This window comes from Centruroides sculpturatus, unplaced genomic scaffold (assembly GCF_000671375.1).
Source record: "Centruroides sculpturatus isolate CEXI.00-Female unplaced genomic scaffold, Cexi_2.0 scaffold47, whole genome shotgun sequence".
Classification (NCBI taxonomy): Eukaryota; Metazoa; Arthropoda; class Arachnida; order Scorpiones; family Buthidae; genus Centruroides; species Centruroides sculpturatus.
Window position 1 is genome coordinate 325,620 of NW_019384385.1, and position 17,617 is coordinate 343,236.

Genomic DNA, 17,617 nt, shown 5'->3' on the forward strand with positions numbered 1-17,617 from the left:
TTTACAGTCGACCCCCCTATAAGATCATTGATTTTTCCGTTTTATCTGAATTACATGTTGTACGAGTCACTTAGATTTTACAAATATGTGAGCCGTTCACAGCCCGGCACACGTATTTGTAAAATCTAAGTGACTCGTACAACATGTAATTCAGATAAAACGGAAAAATCAATGATCTTATAGGGGGATCGACTGTACATATTTATTTCATTTGCATGGAAACAAATTTTTTTTTTTTTATCTTTGTTACTCATTATTACTGAAATTTATAAAATGTCAAAACAAAAGTAACAGTAACTCTCTCCACTAAGCAAAATATAGTACTTTAGAAAGCTTTTATTGAAAACCTCAATGCTACACTGAAGTGTTTTCAACTGGACAAGTCCTGAAAGTAGGATTGTTGCCTCATGGGTAATGAAATATGGAACATCCAAATAGGTGATAATGATACATCCATTATATTAAAATATCACTTTAGTAGTAATAATAACAATGACAAGAATCCTGTAACAATACAATACAGGGCAAGTGGCAACTATAGTCGACCCCCCTATAATGCGGGTTCATATAATGCGGATTCGTATATCACGGTGAAAAAATTGTGACCGTATTCGTACAAAGATGCTAAAAGAGACTCGTAAAATACGATAAAACATCATCGCTGACTCGTGTCGTGACAGGATTGGTCGAATCTGGACCAATAGTGGACGAGCAGCTGAACTACTTACACGCTACGGAGAGTTTAGGCAGGTAAGTTGAGTTTACTATCATCTGTACAGTATATAAATTAGGTACTGTAAGTCTAATACAGTACTGTAATTTTATACATTTCTTGTGAAAAAAACATTTCTTATTCAAAGGCCATAAAAATTATTTCTATTAATGATGTCTCCAAAGTTCAGTGAATTTTTCGCAGAAAAATAACTTATCAGAAAACGCGCCCGCCGTTCGATGCACTGCTCCGCGACGAAAACAAGCTTAAGCAATGGTGTTGTTGAACGGTGCACACTTGGTAAGTAATCCTACAATTTTTTGTTTATAGCATAGTTCATATGGATTATTCCCAAAAAATTATATGTGTTTTGGAAATGTTGAGTCAAATTAGTCTAGAATTGAATAATTTTATGGAAGAAAACCTTTCAAACAGCCATAGTCTGTAAACTGCACACATGCCAGGCTGTGATTGGCTCATGTATTTAAGGATTCCTACAACTTGAAATTCTTATAAAGTGGAACGTATCTACCGTGTTATGGGGGGGTCGACTGTATATCATTGGATAATGCAATAAATCGAAAGCAGATATAGACCTTTCAGTGTGCTTACAATTTCAATTTATGTCTTATCATATACTTGATTTGAATTATCCAAATATGTAATTTTTATGCATTTTGATTGAGTAACTGTACTTCGGCTTAAGGGCAGTAGTGTCTCAAAACTATTGAAACTCTACTGTATTTCTATTGGATTCATTAGAGACAGAACAACAAATAAAATGCTGTTGTTCTGTCTCTAATGTAAAAGCAATGAAATGCTGTTGTATATGATGTATTTTGTTTCAATAAAAGAAATAAAGATAATGTTTAGCAATATTATTGTATGTAACTGTGTTTGATGTCAAAATCTTATTTGATGATAATAATTTTTTAAACCTATTTAATTATAGCAAATCTAGGTGTGAAGACTGTCTAAATTCACAAACATGTTTCACGGGAAATTAAAGCAGTCCTGAGGAAAACAAAACAGAGCTTTAAAAGATTCAAAAAAGAAACTCTGTTTAATTTCAAAATTATTTTGACACTATTTAACAGGTGAAATTTTGGATCAAATTAAAATTAAAACAAAACAATCACTCATGCCCTGCAAAGAAAACTTACAAATTAATAAACTGCATTTAAAGATTTTTTCAGAATAAACTAAACAGAAGTTCATTAATAAACTAAACAGAAGTTTTATCACTTTATGAACATATTTTCCTTTATTTCTCATTTTTCATAGATATATTTTTGTTTTAAAATTTATCCCATTCTTACTTTTCAATGCAAACTAAATAAGTATGTATTATACCTTAACTTATGAAAAACAGTAATAAGGCATCAAATAATGCAGTGTTTATCTTATTGGTTAATAAAAACCATTAAAATAAACACTATGGTCACATTTTCAAACAAAAGCGAAAGTCAGTCAAAAACTCAAAAAATTGAATCCTTTTGCAAAACATTGGTATATTTAAACAATTTTCACAAAAAAATTATATCATCATCATTATAAAGAAATTTTTGTGGTTTTGGATGTTAAGTCATCTGTTACTAGTGCCTTGTGCTAAAAATAGGTCATCTATGTGTTGGTAATAATGCCCATCACATTCAAATTTAAATTTTATTTCTATTAAATCAACATAGTATATCAAGTTTATAATTATACATGCTATTCTATGTTAATATGTACTTAAAGCATTCTTTTAATTTAAAAAAACGTTTATGTTAATGTCAGTTCATCATGTTGTGTAGCAAATTATATGGTAGACCTATTTAACTATTTGTATGATTTAATTAGAATATTTCAAACTATACAGTAATAATTATTAATTTATTCATAAAATGTTTTATTTTGTGCAGTAGTGTGTTGCACTATGGGAAATTTGTTATGTAAAATTTATGTTCTAAGAAAATTTTTGGCCTTGAAAATTATTCTGCATCCTTCCAATTAGGTATGATTTTTTAAATAATTTTGTAGATTTTATAATTTTATTACAATACGTCTTAATATATTTTAATTTAATACAAATTATAATTTTGAATCTGATTTTGTTTTCAATATATTCTTATGCAAAATATATGAAAAATACAATTGACCTTTTCAACCAATTCTTCGAATGCACACTGAACACCATCTTTAGTTTTTGCACTTGCTTCTATAAACAACATGGAATGTTTTCTGGCATATTTCATTCCTTCTTCACGACTAACTACTTGATTTTCCTGAAAGAAAATAATTATTTTGTAAAGCTACATAGTTTCTTCGTTTATATATAGTAATAAATATATAATAAATTTTTAAAATTTTGATAAACATTCATATTACAGTCTAACCATACTACAAAATACTGTATTTAACATTAAACTATACAGTTTTTCAAATTTATATAATTTTTTGAAATTTCTGTAAATTTTCATAAAAATATTGTAAAAATATTTTAAAATGTATTTTATTTTATATGTCAATTGAAAATTATGTTAAATTTTTAAAAACCTTAAACATAGATTAAAATTTAAAAATTTTTTAAAATCAACAATTATTTATAAAGTGATATAACAAACAAAATAAATTAAATCTGACAATCAAAACCTAAGCGACTGAGCGTTTTTGAATGAAGTTAATAATAACTTATGTAGTCTAATATTCAAACTCGAGCAAGAAAGTCATAGAAGTGTCCACTTCCTTGTTATAACCACAAGGATAAACCATAAAACCCGAGGACAAACCTTTGATATACATAACCCATAGCTATAGCTGTATGTATATATATATAAAATATAAAATTTATATTCCAGAGATCTTATGATTCCTTTAAGTTTAAAGGATCAGCCTTCACAGCTTGTCTTCTGACAAGGTGCTAGAATTTAAGATTTCATTTTGTTACACAATTATTTATAAAGCAACAAAATATCTTTAGTTAATAATTAGTACTATTCTTAAGAATACTATGGAGTTTACCTAGAGAAATCTGGACAATGATACAATCATGCTGATTTCAATAACATTGTTACAATAAGAAGTTTAATAAAAGTTTATAAAATTTTGCAGTAAAATTTAAAAATTTAAATCAATGAATGAAATAGAACACTGCATAAAATCACATACACAAACCATTTTAAACATTATGGCATTATACTGAATAGATGTTGACATTCCTTTTTCTGCAGAAACAGCCTGAACCTGACAAGCCATGGATTCTACAAGACTTTGATAGGTATCTAATGAGAGAAAAACCAAGATGTCACTAGAAGAGCCTTCAGTTGTTGAAAATTTTGTCGTTGAGGTGATATATCATGAGCCCAGTTCTCTAACTCAAATCACATGTACTCAACTGGACTCTCAGAAGAATTCAGAGGCCATGGTAATAACTGGAACTCACTCTTTCAGGAAGTTGTTCTGTGAACAACATTCTGACAATCCTAGTCGTGTAACATGGAGCATTGTTTTGCTGATAAAAGCTATCTCCATCAGGAAACACAGTAGCATGGAGGTGTGTACTTGATCAACAACAACATTCAGATAGGTGACATCTGTCAGAATTCCATTCACATAAAGGTCCTCCAATGTGCTAACACCATGTTTTTATCAAAGATTCTCAAACACTCATCTTTACATGTACTTTACTAAACTGACCTGTCTACACTTGTTTATTTCATACATAACTGACATAATATGCAGTGGAAGTGTTGATTTAAATAAAACTGATTTCATATTATGTGACTAAACAAATTATTAAATTTCACACATGCTCATTCCATGATAGGTCCAAGGTTCTCAAGGAAACCACCACCCTGACCCATCATGTGCTAACACCATGTTTTTATCAAAGATTCTCAAACACTCATCTTAACATGTACTTTACTAAACTGACCTGTCTACACACGCTTGTTTATTTCATACATAACTGACATAATATGCAGTGGGAGTGTTGATTTAAATAAAACTGATTTCATATTATGTGACTAAACAAATCATTAAATTTCACACACGCTCATTCCATGATAGGTCCAAGGTTCTCAAGGAAACCACCACCCTGACCCATCACACACACACTACAGGATTTAGTGGTTAAGAAGAAGCTTGAGAAATTTAATTGGTTATGTGAGAAAACTCATGTAATATCAAAACTTGTCCTGTCTGTACCTTATAACTTCTCTGATATCCAAATCCCACTAGTTCACAACACCATGAGATACAGACTAAAGTAAATTCTTGCTCCAACATCATTCAATCCATTAGTTGATCTGTCTCTTTTCTTTCTCACCATCAGTCTAAACCTTCTGAGTAAAAAAGTAATTTAACTGATCTGTCCAAATCATACACTAAGTTTCCAAAGTATATGATTTTGGACAATATGCCTACTAAATTGACGAAGCTTTCATCTATAGTTGACTATTGATAAGTCAAAAATGGAAGTGTCAGAGAATCATTTGAATTAATGAAATTTTGAGTTACAATCTTATTGCAGTAATATTTCAGTAAATGTCATTATACAAACAATACAGTACTTCAGACATAGTAGAAAAGAAAACTCCAGAATTTAATATCAAACTAAAAATAAATCAGCTAATAAAAGCAAATAAACATTGTTAGTGCACTATTATTTTTACTGTATATCATTCTCAAATTGTGTCCAGCATTAATCTAGCAGGCAGGCCCAGAAGACAGCCTGTGAGACCAGTATGAAATTTTAAACAGTTTGGAGAAATTTTCTGACAATCTGACAAGTTGCCAGAATGATAACTTTTTATAAATAGCTATATAAATTTCAGTGAATTTATTCTCTCATATTCTATTCTCTTTAGGCTTTTATGTAATGAATGTGGGATAACTCCTGTGGCTGAAAGAACTATTGATATGGAAAATGAATAAACTCCACATCACAAGTGTTTTACTTCTTGAGAGAAAGAGCAGTATATTTACTTTTTTTTTTTTTCCTGTATTGCTATTTTGTAGATTATATGTATTTGGTATAGTGATATCAATAATATAGATAGTTTTGTGCACTTTATCAATGAGGATAATATCCAGTCTATTGTGATGGATCATTTATTTCTTATAATTGCTCTGTCAAAATATAATTTGTGTTGTGTTCAGACACACAATACCTAGAGTCTATGGAAGTCAAACTGAAACAAAAATAAGATTTGACTTAGCAAGAGTACTAGATTTCTCAATATACCGTCATTTATATTATTCAGTTTTGCAGTGAGTAATCTGTTTAATAACAACTTAAAAAAGTTTCATTTATGTGTAATTTAACAATGTAACTATCAAAATTTTTAAGTTAAATTCAAATTACCTTATCAATCTTGTTCCCAACAAGCATTTTTACAATACCACTTCTTGTAGAATAAGTTTCTAATTCATTTAGCCATTGGTCCAATTTTACAAAACTTGCTCTATTAGTCACATCATAAACTATAAAATTTAAGTTTTTCATTTTATTAATTTTATTCAATAAAATAACTAAAATGAGTTAACATCTACATAATACTTTCCAAATGTTTTACTAATTACATTAACAAAATAAAAAGCAATAACTTTATTAGTATGCATTTTAATAAATGTTAAAATTTGCTCCACTTATTTAAAATCAAATTATATTTATTTATTAATATTTGATTACATATGGCTACTAAATTATACACACTTTGATAATGTATTATTTTATAATTGTTATTCATAAGCAAATTTGCAAAAATAATTTTAAAGGTCATTTTTATGTTTGAGAATTAACTGCATAAATATAATGGAAATTGTTGAAATTATTTTTAAAGCTATATTTTAATTGAGTAAACAATATACATTAATAACTTATGCAAATATATCATTAAATTGTTTAAAGTACTGATACCAGGTTGTAAAAGGTGAAAGTTAGACATTTCTAAACATGACTGGAAAAAAAAGTTCTAGAACATTCAACATGGATATAAAAGTAAATTAACTAAAGGGCATTTTATCATATTTTATTGGATATAAATCCATCAGCAATGTCTGACAACATGAAACTTTCAAGAAATTCAATGATGGAGATTTCTTGCTTCAAGATGAACTCCATCTAGGAAACAATTCCATTGATGATAATATTCTCCAGCAAGTGATAGCGAATAATCCATGGTTGACCACCAGAGAATTAGCACAATATAAGTATTCCCATAAAACCATCATCAATCTCCTTCATGCTGTTGCCAATGTGAACAAACTAGGCAAATAGTTGCCCCAAAAACTGACTGCTGTGAACAAAATTTGACAACTAACCATCTGCAATTCATTGTTCCCCAAGCACCACACAATCAACTGGCTTAAGTCAATTGTGAGTGAGAAGTGGATCTTACACTACAGCATGACATGCAAGAGTTCATAGGTGAACAACAGTCAATCATCTGTTGCAAATATCAAAGGGCCAATAGTGCAGAAGTAGACTATGATCTGTGTTTGCTTGGCATCATCACAATAGAGCTGCTTCTAACCAATATCACTGTCATAAAAGAACTCTATAAACAATTATATTGTTTGAACATCAAGATTAAAGAACCTTGTCCAAAAATTGACAAAGTCTGATTTTGCCACAACAGCACACCATCACATAGAACAAATGACCTTAGAGAAGCTGGCCAGTCAGGGCTGGAACGTTCTGCTTCATCCACTTTACAGCCCAGACTTGGTGCCAACTTACTATCATCTATTTCAGTCTGCAGAGCCATATTACCAATATACAGTTCACTGACAATACATAACACTAAAGACTTTTTCAAAGTAAACCCCAGTCATTCTATGTTCATGGGATTGAAAGTTTGCAACAAAGTGTAGTAAGATATGATTGATGCTAATGGTGTTTGCCTACAAATCTGAACTGTAATTTTTGTTGACTTAATTATCAAAGTTTTTTCAAAACATTAAATTTCACCTTTATAACCTGATATTATATTTTATGTTTCTCACTTAAAAACTCACTATTACGAGCAATTTTAAATGTAAAGCTTACCTAAAATTGCACCTTGTGCCCCTCTATAATAACTGGGTGTAAGTGTTCTAAACCTCTCTGATCCAGCAGTATCCTAAAAATATTCAATAATCATCACGATTTTCATACAAAATATTACTGTTAATATATGTTTATTAATTAATTACATATACTTAACTACTATTCATATTTATCTTAATACTAATTAATAAAAATTGTTATGTACAGTGAAAAAACTTCAATTTAAGAATGCTTATTTAATTTTATTTTGTAGCAAAATAAGGAATCATGATATCTCTAAATACACATTTCATTATGAATATATTTACATTTCACAGTTTATTGAGTAAATCTAAATAATAATTAATCAAATTATTAATAATAAGTTATAAATTTAATGTAAATACATAATTAAACTGTAATAAAAGTTTTACTTTAAGAATATACAATTCTTCGTCATCTCTTGAAGACCACACAGATTTAAAAACAGTATACTCTGTTTACTTATATCTTTTAAAACATTGCAATTAAGAATACCTCTAGACACTATACAACAAAACACTCTTTGTTCTGTTAATTTGAAATAAATACAAATAACAATAAACATAACTATCAGAAATAAAAACAGCAAGTAATCAGAGAATTCAATCAATCACAACATAAAATAAATACAAGAGAGCTTGAAATAAAGTTATTCAGTCAAAAAGCTTGATTACTTTGAAAGCTATTTTTCATGTTAAATTCAATTAAGTTACAAAACATTTTATACTAAATCTTTAAGTTGTGTCAGAATCTTGCATAGTAATTAATGATCAGAACTAACTATTACTAGTTAAGTCAGTTATTTTATCATCTGAAACTACTGTCCTTAGTAACTAGTCAGAAATGGAAAGTAGGAAAATGATTGCTAGAAATAGAGATGTCTGATAAATTTTTAATCATAAAATTTTGTCAATATTTATTCAAAACTAAACATTTATATTAATTTGATAATTAATCCTATTGTTTAATAAAATTATATTGTTATTATAAAAAATACAAATTTCTATTTTTAAACTCACCCAAATAGCTAACTTTGCTGTATTCCCATCAACAGTAATTACTTTAACTTTAAAATCAACACCTAAAAAAAATTAATTAATTTTTAAAAATTATTACATACATACATTGTATTATGTACTGTACATGTGCATGCACATATAAATAAATATGCTTATTTACAAAGTTTGTAGGATAATCATAAAGATAACATTTGTTAACTTCTGTTTTATAACAATTACTGCAAAATTGTCAATGCCTTCTAAGCATAAGCAGCTTTGTATATATTTGATTGCTTCATGTTCTCTGTTGTTCTTTGGAATTAAGTTCTCCGTAGCAATTTTGTGTTTATCACACAAGAACACTTTTTTGATAGAAGAAGTAAATTTTATTTTTTACAAAAAAAAAACAACATTTATATTTTGGAAGTTATGTTTTTACCATTTCACTTGCCAATTTTTTTTTATATTTTAGCAAGTTTTACTTGTTTTACTCCTATATTTTTAAGTACTTAGTTATTCCAGTAGTCACTACACTGATGAGGAACAAATGGCCAAAACTGTATTTCCTTTTGGAAAGAAATAGAGAATAGAATCTACTTTTTCTCTCAAAAAAGTTTTCCTGTGTGATAAGTTCTCCATAGTAATTTTGTGCTTAATTCCAAAGAGCTTTGTGTATTTAGAAATAAGGAATAAATTTTTCCTTTAAATTCAAATATTAGTTAATCAATTCATGTATTTGTGGTACCAAACTCTTAATTCCTTAAAATCACAATTTATTAAATATTTCTATATTCATAAAGGTAACAAAACAAGTCATTGTTATTAAAATTCATTAAAAACTCATTAACTATGACATCAGATGCTCAAAGCATCTCTTCTGTAATGTTTAAAGTACAATAGAACTTCCATTTTATAAAATTTCTGTTTAATGATTTTTTTAAATGTGATTCTGAAGTAATTTATCATGTGATTTTGGTTCTTTTGTATGAAATAAAAAGTCAAGTTTATATGAAAACATGTGAATAATTTTTGAAACATAGTAAGTAGTTTAGTAAATTTTTTAGAAGATAACCCATCCAGTATAAAGTTGTCACCGAGATATGATCACAGGGTAAAAAGGAAGTTCACATAACATTCTTGGAAGTTAATTGGTTCAGGTACTGAAAAAACTTATAGGTATAGTACTTCAGGCTACGTTGAAGTTTTAAGATCTAGTTTTTTGTTTTTCAACTTTTACAAAAAAAAGTCAAAAAATAGCAAAAGCACAATTATTTAAGTGCCTTAGAAAATGTTCACAATTTACACAAAATTGATAGTAACCATAAAAATACTTTGTATTATTTTATATTAATTTTTTACAATCTAATAGCTTGCAGATTCTTGTAACTGCCCCCCCTGCAACTGAAATTATATCATCTGTTATGTCTTCAGCTGATCTCTATGACAATATAAAAATCGTGAAAATGAGAGTCAGTCCAGATCACTGCTTGTTAGTAGCCATCCTTTCTATGGCAAAATATTCTCTGATCCTTCTGCTATTTATGTTTTCCTTTGAAACTAATTCACAATGACCATTTTTTAAACTCACCCAAATAGCTAACTTTGCTGTATTCCCATCAACAGTAATTACTTTAACTTTAAAATCAACACCTAAAAAAAATTAATTAATTTTTAAAAATTATTACATACATACATTGTATTATGTACTGTACATGTGCATGCACATATAAATAAANTTGCCACAACAGCACACCATCACATAGAACAAATGACCTTAGAGAAGCTGGCCAGTCAGGGCTGGAACGTTCTGCTTCATCCACTTTACAGCCCAGACTTGGTGCCAACTTACTATCATCTATTTCAGTCTGCAGAGCCATATTACCAATATACAGTTCACTGACAATACATAACACTAAAGACTTTTTCAAAGTAAACCCCAGTCATTCTATGTTCATGGGATTGAAAGTTTGCAACAAAGTGTAGTAAGATATGATTGATGCTAATGGTGTTTGCCTACAAATCTGAACTGTAATTTTTGTTGACTTAATTATCAAAGTTTTTTCAAAACATTAAATTTCACCTTTATAACCTGATATTATATTTTATGTTTCTCACTTAAAAACTCACTATTACGAGCAATTTTAAATGTAAAGCTTACCTAAAATTGCACCTTGTGCCCCTCTATAATAACTGGGTGTAAGTGTTCTAAACCTCTCTGATCCAGCAGTATCCTAAAAATATTCAATAATCATCACGATTTTCATACAAAATATTACTGTTAATATATGTTTATTAATTAATTACATATACTTAACTACTATTCATATTTATCTTAATACTAATTAATAAAAATTGTTATGTACAGTGAAAAAACTTCAATTTAAGAATGCTTATTTAATTTTATTTTGTAGCAAAATAAGGAATCATGATATCTCTAAATACACATTTCATTATGAATATATTTACATTTCACAGTTTATTGAGTAAATCTAAATAATAATTAATCAAATTATTAATAATAAGTTATAAATTTAATGTAAATACATAATTAAACTGTAATAAAAGTTTTACTTTAAGAATATACAATTCTTTGTCATCTCTTGAAGACCACACAGATTTAAAAACAGTATACTCTGTTTACTTATATCTTTTAAAACATTGCAATTAAGAATACCTCTAGACACTATACAACAAAACACTCTTTGTTCTGTTAATTTGAAATAAATACAAATAACAATAAACATAACTATCAGAAATAAAAACAGCAAGTAATCAGAGAATTCAATCAATCACAACATAAAATAAATACAAGAGAGCTTGAAATAAAGTTATTCAGTCAAAAAGCTTGATTACTTTGAAAGCTATTTTTCATGTTAAATTCAATTAAGTTACAAAACATTTTATACTAAATCTTTAAGTTGTGTCAGAATCTTGCATAGTAATTAATGATCAGAACTAACTATTACTAGTTAAGTCAGTTATTTTATCATCTGAAACTACTGTCCTTAGTAACTAGTCAGAAATGGAAAGTAGGAAAATGATTGCTAGAAATAGAGATGTCTGATAAATTTTTAATCATAAAATTTTGTCAATATTTATTCAAAACTAAACATTTATATTAATTTGATAATTAATCCTATTGTTTAATAAAATTATATTGTTATTATAAAAAATACAAATTTCTATTTTTAAACTCACCCAAATAGCTAACTTTGCTGTATTCCCATCAACAGTAATTACTTTAACTTTAAAATCAACACCTAAAAAAAATTAATTAATTTTTAAAAATTATTACATACATACATTGTATTATGTACTGTACATGTGCATGCACATATAAATAAATATGCTTATTTACAAAGTTTGTAGGATAATCATAAAGATAACATTTGTTAACTTCTGTTTTATAACAATTACTGCAAAATTGTCAATGCCTTCTAAGCATAAGCAGCTTTGTATATATTTGATTGCTTCATGTTCTCTGTTGTTCTTTGGAATTAAGTTCTCCGTAGCAATTTTGTGTTTATCACACAAGAACACTTTTTTGATAGAAGAAGTAAATTTTATTTTTTACAAAAAAAAAACAACATTTATATTTTGGAAGTTATGTTTTTACCATTTCACTTGCCAATTTTTTTTTATATTTTAGCAAGTTTTACTTGTTTTACTCCTATATTTTTAAGTACTTAGTTATTCCAGTAGTCACTACACTGATGAGGAACAAATGGCCAAAACTGTATTTCCTTTTGGAAAGAAATAGAGAATAGAATCTACTTTTTCTCTCAAAAAAGTTTTCCTGTGTGATAAGTTCTCCATAGTAATTTTGTGCTTAATTCCAAAGAGCTTTGTGTATTTAGAAATAAGGAATAAATTTTTCCTTTAAATTCAAATATTAGTTAATCAATTCATGTATTTGTGGTACCAAACTCTTAATTCCTTAAAATCACAATTTATTAAATATTTCTATATTCATAAAGGTAACAAAACAAGTCATTGTTATTAAAATTCATTAAAAACTCGTTAACTATGACATCAGATGCTCAAAGCATCTCTTCTGTAATGTTTAAAGTACAATAGAACTTCCATTTTATAAAATTTCTGTTTAATGATTTTTTTAAATGTGATTCTGAAGTAATTTATCATGTGATTTTGGTTCTTTTGTATGAAATAAAAAGTCAAGTTTATATGAAAACATGTGAATAATTTTTGAAACATAGTAAGTAGTTTAGTAAATTTTTTAGAAGATAACCCATCCAGTATAAAGTTGTCACCGAGATATGATCACAGGGTAAAAAGAAAGTTCACATAACATTCTTGGAAGTTAATTGGTTCTGGTACTGAAAAAACTTATAGGTATAGTACTTCAGGCTACGTTGAAGTTTTAAGATCTAGTTTTTTGTTTTTCAACTTTTACAAAAAAAATGTCAAAAAATAGCAAAGGCACAATTATTTAAGTGCCTTAGAAAATGTTCACAATTTACACGAAATTGATAGTAACCATAAAAATACTTTGTATTATTTTATATTAATTTTTTACAATCTAATAGCTTGCAGATTCTTGTAACTGCCCCCCCCTGCAACTGAAATTATATCATCTGTTATGTCTTCAGCTGATCTCTATGACAATATAAAAATCGTGAAAATGAGAGTCAGTCCAGAGCACTGCTTGTTAGTAGCCATCCTTTCTATGGCAAAATATTCTCTGATCCTTCTGCTATTTATGTTTTCCTTTGAAACTAATTCACAATGACCATTTTCTTATATTACTCAAAGTGTTAACGATTCATTTATATGTAATTTACAAATTCTTCTCTTAATTTTGAATTCCAAGGATCACAACTGACTGAGTCCCTGATTAGTTGAATCATGACTAACAGAATTTCACATGCATATAATAAACTTTTCTAACATGACAAATAAAAAAAATTGGAAGTACAATAAACTCCTGCAAATCTCAGATTTTTTTGAAAAATCTTACAGTAATTTAACATTACTTGAAAATAGAAAAATTATAATCAATCAGTAATTATAATTATGACAAAATTATAATTAATGAGTATTTCCAATATCTGGCTGTCTTTGCAATATCATGCATTATATTACTGTAGTCAGTAGTTACTAAAGACTGTATATTGCTGTATACCATATTGTCATACAAGTTTTGAGCTCATTTCCTGTAACAATACAATAAGAATGTTTTTCACCTATTCAGAAACGTTTTTATTGTATTATTACCTACTGATGGAAATTAGTAGGTGTGTTTCTATATCTCATTACAAGAAATGAGCTCAAAAATTTCATGACACTACAGTATACAGCAATGTATAGTGTACTGTATATATCTCATTGTCTCACATCCAGTTTGCTCTAAGAATATTTCCTGTAATAATAAATTCAACAGTATAACCTACAAAGTACAGTAAAACTTCTGTATAGAGGTGATAAAAAATTACTGTATATCCCCTTTTTCATTTTCCATGTCTTTGGAGAAAACATCCAATAACTTGGACAACCCCTATTATTCCAAGTTACTGAAAGTTTACGGTATTTTGATTTTAAAATACTTTAAAATTTTCATAATAATTTAATAAACATTGCATCCTGCTCAAATCTTCCTAGTTTCAAATACAGTCGACCCCCCTATAACACGGTAGATACTTTCCATTCTTTATCAAACTGATGTTCTATGAGTCCTTAAATACATGAGCCAATCACAGCCTGGCACTCATGCAGTTTACGAACTACAGCTGTTTGAAAGGTTTTCTTCCATAAAATTAAATCAATTCTAGACTAATCTGACTCAACATTTCCAAAGCACGTATAATTTTTTGGGAATAATCCATATAAACTATGCTATAAATACAGTGACCATATTTTTTGGGGGAAAATAAAGGACATATCGAAGAAAATCAAAAAATACCTTATAAAATTCATAAGTTTATAACATTTATTACGAAAATAGTAGCATACAACAATGCATACATTAAAATTTTAAACAATCTGAATTATTACACATACACACATTGTAAAAATTTAAATAACATTAATTTTGATACTTTTCAGTAGAATTAATTTTTTTATAGCGCCGTTTCACGCTTTAAAGTCATAAAATTCCATACAGTTCATTTGAAAGTTGTATTTGATGGAAATACATGCTTCTAATGTGCTTACTTTTAAATCAGTTTTTTCATTCGTCCACATATTATTCAGCAATGAAAATATTCGTTCAACGGGGGCATTAGATCCAGGGAGACAAAGAAAATTCTACGATTTTACAAATGTTTTTGAAAACAATTTCTTTTGCTGTAAAATGTTCAAAAATCTCAATCCACCTTTGATGGCAGGGCTGGTTATTCTGTCACCATTCGTCGATCTTTTCGTTTGTGACATATTTTTTTACACATGAAACTTCATCAAATAATTCACCGTCGAGTATATTTACGGACCAATGATTCGAAATAAAGATATAGCTTTCCTCTACCTTCGCCCACAAAGGGATTTCACATAATGTGACCCATTCAAACACCTCTATTTCAATAAAAAACATGTCCCAATCATTTAGATAATCTATGCACGTTTGATAAAATGTGTACACAGCATCATTGAATTTTTTGGCTTGTATATTTTCTGATTTTTCTAATGCTAAAACCACTTTTCTAATAACAATAGGAAGAAACCCCTGGTACTGTCAGTGGGCCGTTTGGTTGGCAACACACTGCACTACTGCGCTCTATGTAGCAATGCAACACTGATCGTGATGGCGTACACAAAACTAACTTGTTCAATATATTATTCAAAAATTTTTTTAAACTTTGCGTCAACTTTACAAAATAAAGGACAAAATGCCTATTTTAGAAAATAAATAAAGTTAAAGGACAGAGCAGTGAAATAAAGGACTGTCCTCTTAAATAAAGTTAAAGGACAGAGCAGTGAAATAAAGGACTGTCCTCTTAAATAAAGGACGTATGGTCACTGTAGCTATAAACAAAAAATTGTAGGATTATGTACTGAATATGCACTGTTTGACGACACCATTGCTTAAGCTTATTTTCATTGTGGAGCGGTGCATCGAATGGGGCACGCATGCTTTCTGATAAATTATTTTTCTGCGAAAAATTTGCTGAACTTTGGAGACGTCATTAATATAAATATAATTTTTATGGATGTTAAATAATAAATGGTTTTTAGTAGGTCTGCTGCTCATTTAAACTGAACGGTTTGTGCAATATCCGCTATTGGTCTAGATTCGACCAATCCTGTCACGACACGAGTCGGTGATGACATTTTACCGTTATATAGGAGTCTCTTTTAGCGTGTTTATACGAATATGGTTGCAATTTTTTTGCCATTATATATGAATCCGAATTATATGAACCCATTTTATAGGGGGGTCTACTGTATCTCTAAAATGAAATTATGATGATGATAAATTATAAAATCTCTATCAAAAAGTCAGCTAATATTCAAATTTCACATACTCAAAATTTCTGCCACTGACTTCTGGTAGCGTTATCGGTCTCTAGAAGGAAAATGGTAACACTGCAGGATAAATTCAAATCAGTTGTGTCAATATAATGGGAGTTTCACCATATCTAGAAGAAATCATTTTCCAATCCTAAATCAAAATGAGTGACACAGAAAGGTTCTGGTCATAGGATCCATGTGTAAGTCACAGAAGAGGTCAACATGTTTCTGAGGAACAAGTGAAAGGCATGCAGACCTCGGAACAGAAAAATGACTTCAAAATAAGTGAGAATAGTAACTCTAAGCAAGGAAACAGTGAAATAAAATTAATTGGCCACAATGATATATATTATTTGTAAGGAGTCAAGTCTGAATGTTATTTTACGTTTATGGGTTTTGTTTCATTTGACGTTATAATTTAGATTGAGAATGTTTTCTTTTATTTAAAGGCTAATAACTTATTTTCATTATTACCTAATAGTAATTACGAATAATGAAAATAATTTAAACTATAAATTATAAACAAACATAATTTGTAATCATGACCAGAAAATACCACAAATAGAGCTTTCTGCTATTGGCACTATTTGCCACAGCAACATAATTTAGAACTGATGTTCGCTAAGATCTATATCGTTTATACAGAGGTGAGAAATTAATTTCTCGCCTCTGTATAAACGATGTTGTGATTGTGAATTCTGGTCCAAAAAGTTAGTTTTTGCACATTTCCCATCTCTTCTCGCATGTGCATAAATGCAACCTTATAGCAAAGGTTGCATTTATGCACATGCCAGTCTCTGGCAAAACCGAAAATTTCTGATTTCATTTTTAAGTGCATCGTATCCTAGTCAGTTGACCAAAATTAGCAAAAAGGATTGTTAATTATCCTTTGTTATATCTGTATATTTAGATATGTTCTTTATTTGGTTTCTTTATTTTTTTGTAGAATACAGGTATACCTCAACTTACGTCATTCCCGATTATACGTCGTTTGTCAAAAAAGTATATGGAAAAATAAAAATCAAGTTTGTCATTTTATTTGACTTTACGTCTGTCTGCCACAAATACTGAAGTCTCAATATCACTAGAAAAGCGTTTAAAGCACATGAAATTATATTAAAATATATACATTTACAAGTATGTACTGTATTTACAGTACATGCATTCGTAAATTTACATTACTTTTTTCTGTACTATATTAAAAACTAAAAATTATTTGTTTGTAAGCTTAAAATAGATCCTTATTAACCATATATTATTAAAAATGCATTAATAAATAAAATACAAAACCGGGAATGGTAATTTATGGTTTAGCCTAGTGACAATTAGATTTGGAGACAAGTAAATTAACGTAAATTAATTTAAAACAAGTAAATTATGTCACCTTTC

General features: G+C 28.5%; 1 protein-coding gene across 1 annotated transcript in view; it reads right to left on the reverse strand.

The window, feature by feature from the left end:
- The window catches only part of LOC111618038 (ras-related protein Rab-18-like), a 32,385-nt gene that overhangs the window by 4,295 nt on the left and 10,473 nt on the right, over positions 1 to 17,617 (reverse strand). Inside the window, exons 3-6 of the mRNA XM_023359457.1 lie at positions 11,963 to 12,024; positions 10,923 to 10,995; positions 6,060 to 6,178; positions 2,854 to 2,979 (exon numbers count right to left, since the gene is read on the reverse strand). Coding sequence (XP_023215225.1) covers positions 2,854 to 2,979; positions 6,060 to 6,178; positions 10,923 to 10,995; positions 11,963 to 12,024 — 380 coding nt within the window. The remainder of the gene's footprint in view (positions 1 to 2,853; positions 2,980 to 6,059; positions 6,179 to 10,922; positions 10,996 to 11,962; positions 12,025 to 17,617) is intronic.